The sequence below is a fragment of the Charadrius vociferus genome, unplaced genomic scaffold (genome assembly GCF_000708025.1).
Source record: "Charadrius vociferus isolate BGI_N301 unplaced genomic scaffold, ASM70802v2 scaffold385, whole genome shotgun sequence".
NCBI lineage: Eukaryota > Metazoa > Chordata > Aves > Charadriiformes > Charadriidae > Charadrius > Charadrius vociferus.
This window is the reverse complement of record NW_009648925.1, coordinates 2,407,196-2,412,628: the sequence shown is the minus strand read 5'-3', so window position 1 is coordinate 2,412,628 and position 5,433 is coordinate 2,407,196. Positions and strand designations below refer to the sequence as shown.

Genomic DNA, 5,433 nt, shown 5'->3' with positions numbered 1-5,433 from the left:
TCCTGCAAACAGGTAGGTCCTGAGTTTTTTGCACCTTCAGAGGTGTGTCACTGCCTACTTAAGGCTTAAGGGGTGATGGAGAGCTCATGACTAGAGGGAGTCCAAGGCACTATAATAACAAACTACGTAATGGGAACAGTGCTTGAAATTAAGTACAAAACAGTCTACTTGACACCTTTTGGTTTTATATGCATAATCAGTGGCAATGAGAACAAAGAAAACCTATGTTATTTGCCTTAAACTGAGCTCTTGATTTACAAGATTGCTGCTTTGATATCTTAGAGGGGGTATGTCTCACATGAATTCAGTGCTGCTTGGAAAACTCAGACTGCATGAAACATAGCAAATTGTCTGGTGGGATCATGGTGGGCCGGGGTTTGTAATGTTGGTGCCTTGTCTGCTTCTCAGGGCAAGCTGACAGCTCAAGGCAAGCTGCTGCAGCAGGACACCTTCTACGTGACAGAGCAGGATTCTGGAGTTCAGTCTCGACCAAAGGAGCGTAGGGTGTTCCTCTTTGAGCAAATAGTTATCTTCAGCGAACTCCTTAGAAAAGGATCTTTAACGCCAGGCTACATGTTCAAGAAAAGCATAAAGGTAAGAAATAAAGAGAGGGGGAGGCATATTCGGTTTGATGGTCACGTAAGGAAAACTTACCAATTTTCTATACTGTGCGACTGGTCCATCCTGTCGTAGTGGCCAACAATTTGCAGAAAACATTGTTTACTTTTCAGTGGATCAGAAGCCATTTAAGACCAACTCTAAATAAACCACTGGATGTCTAAATTTACTGGGTAGTTTTTACAAGGAACACAGCCAGGGCAGGTCCTCTCTCATTCATAGCTCTGAGTTAGCAAATATTGCTGCAAAGCCTGGAGTAGTCAGAGAAAGTATACAATAGTTGCTTTTAAGCGTGATCATAAAAGGTGGGGGAAGTTGTAGTATCCAAAACAGTCATCTTAGGCCAAACTGTAAGTCAATATTAAGCCTCTATGTAATGTTACTGGAAATAATCTCCCTAATGGGGAAAGGCTCGTAGTACAAATGTGAATGTTGCAAGAAGACAGAACTATTTCAAAAACTAATGAAAAGCCACACCGTTCTAAAAATGCAGCTATGAGGAATTATAAAACCAGCTAAACCATAAAGAAAATTTTAAGAAAATAATTTAGGGTTTAAACCATCTTTACAGATTATGGGGCTGGAACTGAAAGTAAAAACTGAAAGTAACCAGGGGAAATACTTATTTATTTGTTTGTTTAAGGGGTTTTATGCTTGTTTAACAAATGCAAAGTTAACCTCTGAAATGGTAAGTGAAGGTGAATGAATGCTACCTCTCCTGGTAGAACAGCCTTTGCTGTGCCTGCAGAAAGAGCAAAGTCACTGGTTCATTTGAACGTCTTGATTGTTCAAAGCTGAGAAACTAGTCTGGGATTGATTTCCTTTTCAAAAATACACGTTAAAAAGAGATGTGGGAGAATGAATTGTGTTTGCTCTACATTTTAAATGGTACATTAACATGAAATAGAAGAGCACAATATTGGGTGAAATAATGCATATTAAACATAAATAACTAAACAAATCTACGGTAAACAGCATATTTACTGAAACGAAGGCATCATCTTGGCTGACAGAAACTGCAGCATTTACTGAAAGGCCTATATCCATTTGCAAGTCAGTGTATTTCATAGTTTCCAACAAAATAATAAGCTATAAGGAAAAAACTAAAGTGTACAAATAAACAATCATCTTGATTTAGATGATCACCTTTGATTTTTTTCTTATTGCTGATTTAAATCATTATTAAAGTTGGAGATGGAAATAACATGAATCATTTTTACTTCAGTTTATTGTATGTATAACAATGAGGCTTTTATCTGCAGGAAACAATTCCAGAATTGTATATCGTAGATAAAGAGAGAAAAATAAATCTCTCCTAATGTCAATAAAATTAGCTTGCCTCAAGGGTATGAGTTGCTTTTCTGGTTAAACAGCCTATGAAAGTAATGCTGTTCCCACTGCCTGAGTTTAAACTTTGTGCGTGATAATTTTCCAGTCCTTCTTTTCTTCCATTTGGCAAACAGCTCGTTCTCCTGTTAAGTGCCTGCAGCAAGTGTGGGATCCCCTGTGGCTCCGTGTGCATCTCCCCCACCGCAGCGTGGAGTCTGTGTGCCGGCACCTCTCACACCCTGCCTCCCAGCCCCTACTTCAGCTTCTGGGTGCTTTTGCATTTCTCTCGTGCCTTCCCACAGAGATGAGCCGTGGTCTGCAATGGAGCAGGACCATGCCCTGTAGCAGGACCATTCCCTGCTTCTCTGTGGCACGGGTATCCTCACCTTGCAGTGGAGCCTCAACCTGAGCTGGGTGATTCCCTGGAGAGAGGGCACTTTGTCCAAAGGTGTCACACAAACAGGCTGCCTCATCACATCTTTCATAACTCTGCCCTAAAGGGGGGCATCCAGAAATGGCATCTGGTCTGAGTTCATGAGCCAGAGTTTGAGGAGGCTTTACATTGTCAGCTAGGGCCAAGGTTCTTTGACCTTGGTTCAAGTGCTGACAAGATCCTGCTGGACAGGTTGAGAACCCATCTTCACAGCAGTTACCAGGACTGACTAGCCATCTTTGGCTAGCTTTGATACCATCTGTGGGCCCAGTTCTCTGGGACACACTCCCTGAGAGATGTAGGGAGTTTCCCTGCTGGTCACATCCTCCCACACAGCAGAAGGATCGAGCCGGCATCGGAGATTACATTTCTTTACTCTGCGTCACAGCCACTGCTGACCACTGAGGTCTGTCTGCTAAAGTAAGAAGTGTGTATGACTTCAAATGCAGCCGCTCTGGTCTGTCAGGGAGACGAGGCTCCCAAATATTGTTCCCCAAGGTCTGTCGCACTTAGACTGTGATAGAAGCTTCATCATGATGTCCTACATTACCCTTCTTTATGCAGTGAGGTAGTTAGCGTTCAGAAATAGCAAATCCCTTGTTGGATACTTCTCAGTTGGATACCTTTCAGGCTCTCAGAATACCTAAGGGGGTAACCTTGGCAAATGCATCCCCCTGAGACACAAATAGCAGGTTAGGGACTCTGACCTACAAGTCTTTTTCCTGGAGTCATACCAGGATTGACTGGCTTGATTTGGCTATCAACCAGAGGAGCGAGAGCACAGAACAAGAAGAGCAGCGCTGTCCAGGCTCACTGTCTGTCCCTTTCCTTGTCCCCATGTCAGAGGCGTTCCTGCCTGTCCCTATAACTTCACAGGGACCCCCAGAAGAGAAGGAAGGGGCTCCTTCCATCTTGCAGTTTAAGTGCTGGACAGTATTCAGATGTGGAGTAGATCTCTCCATACCTTGACAGATATTTGGAGCAATTGGAGATAAACTTCTTCTAGAGGGATGTCATTGCTTTAGTCTTCGGAGCTGTCTACTTTTGACATGAAAGGCTGTGCCAACCTAGTCTTATTTACTATCATAGATATAAGTAACTCAGGAAAAGTTAAAGTTATGGGTACACTTAAACAGAGGCCTCACAAGGGCAGGACAGCAACCAAAATTGCCAACCGTGAGATTTCCAGAAAGAGTATCTGTGACTACAGTCAAGTGAAGCGGTTGCACACAGATGACAGTGTAATCTGCTAAAAGTAAGAAGATCTGTTGGAGCATCAGGGGAGAATTGCTCTTTTATTTTTTGGTATATCCTTGTGCACAGTTCATTCCATTTTTAAAATACTCTAATGACTGAGACTTTCTTTCGCATGGAGGATAAGAAATGTAAACGCTTATTTAAATTGGAGGAATGATAGACTTTATTAACATCTTAATAGGAGCATTTTAACTCTATTTACAGGTTACAGTAAATTTTTAGCACATCAGTCAGATCTATGTTACCTTAAAATAGAAGTTGTAGTTCAAGACAAGGCAGGCGGATGTCTGGTACGTCTGTCAGAGCTTTATTAAGCATCATATTTAAGCTTAAAATTTATCTGCCTAAATCTAGATGAGGCAAATTCTTCTGATTATGATCTGACAGTCTGTTATTGGACTCAATTATTTTCAGGAACTTTTCACAACAATTTTATTCTGATTCTTGAGTAACGTTAAGTCATGCTCTGAGTAACCCATGCTTACCTTGGCTTGTTTCAGATGAACTACCTTATCATTGAAGAAAACGTGGACAATGATCCCTGCAAGTTTGCTCTAATGAGCCGGGAAACATCAGAGAGAGTCATTTTACAGGCAGCTAATCCAGAAATTCAACAAGCTTGGGTACAGGACATCAACCAGGTCCTGGACACACAAAGAGATTTCCTAAATGGTATGTACATGGTCTTTGCTCTGTTTCCCAAATTGTGACACTAAATAGAATTTAGAATCTTTGTGTCTTTGTTCCCTCTACCAGAAAAACATTTAGCAACTTCTTTTCATAAGGAAAATCCCAAGGAGAAAACTAGAGGCCAGTCTGCCTGTCATTGAGCACTGGGTCAAGTGGTATCCACAAAGTACATGGGAGAGAGTCCTCATAATTTACAGCTGGTCTTTGTAAAGAGACCACCTCAGTGCCACCGTACAGAGGTCTCTGTCCTGCATTCCAGATCTGCCTGGTAGGAAGGTGAAGAATGGGAGAAGGGCCAGGCAAGTCTGATCTGAACTGCTGTGTGGCCCTGCAACCCACCCTGAGAAGCTGCTGGAGCCCCATCTTGCATTGAAGACTGCCGGTCATTCTGGCCTGGCTCCATTGGCAGCATCTCATGGACTGGTTTTGGCAGCCTACCAGGTCCTTGCTTAAATAGGTGGCGGGTCCCTGAGCATATGTCAGTCAGGTTCATGTTCAGGTCTTAAGTCCCTCTTCTCAATGACATGCCTTTGGTGGTACTTTCATGCAAGATCCTTTAAAAATGCTGGGGTTTGCAGGGCTGTATCACCTGGTGCTTTCCATTCTCCAGGAGATTTTAAATCTAATCCCTTTCCAAGACCACGTTGAAGCCAGGTTGCCATTGTACCTGCACAGTTTCTGCCGCTTAGCCAGAGCAAGGTGTATCCTCAGGAACCTCCTGTTCAACGTCACCATGTGCTACAAGCTGAGGACATGAGGTGGGACAAAGTCTGCCTCACCATCCACCCCCTTACACGTCCAAATTCTGAGGGGCAACTGCTGCTTTCAACAAAAAAAGAAAGAGAGGGCAAGGAAACATCTGGACTCATTTCTCCTAGGAACCGTGGGAGCTGTGCATGAACAGGGGCCTGTCCAAAATGTCAGCTTTGCTTTAGGAGTAGATTTGGGATGGTTTGAAATAATATTTCAAAGTGAAGCTGTGTTTCTAAAAAAAAGAATCGAAAGCCACACACGATCAACAAAAGCGTGGATTTTGAAAATAGAGAGGAATCAAATTCAGTTAACAATTTTAGCTTGTTCTTGCTCATGATTGGGTGAGGGAAAGA

At 42.7% G+C, this 5,433-nt stretch overlaps 1 protein-coding gene across 1 annotated transcript in view; it reads left to right on the top strand.

The window, feature by feature from the left end:
- The window catches only part of KALRN (kalirin, RhoGEF kinase), a 359,509-nt gene that overhangs the window by 320,523 nt on the left and 33,553 nt on the right, over positions 1 to 5,433 (top strand). The window contains exons 46-47 of the mRNA XM_009887315.1: positions 409 to 594; positions 4,138 to 4,309. Of these exons, the coding sequence (XP_009885617.1) occupies positions 409 to 594; positions 4,138 to 4,309 (358 nt within the window). The remainder of the gene's footprint in view (positions 1 to 408; positions 595 to 4,137; positions 4,310 to 5,433) is intronic.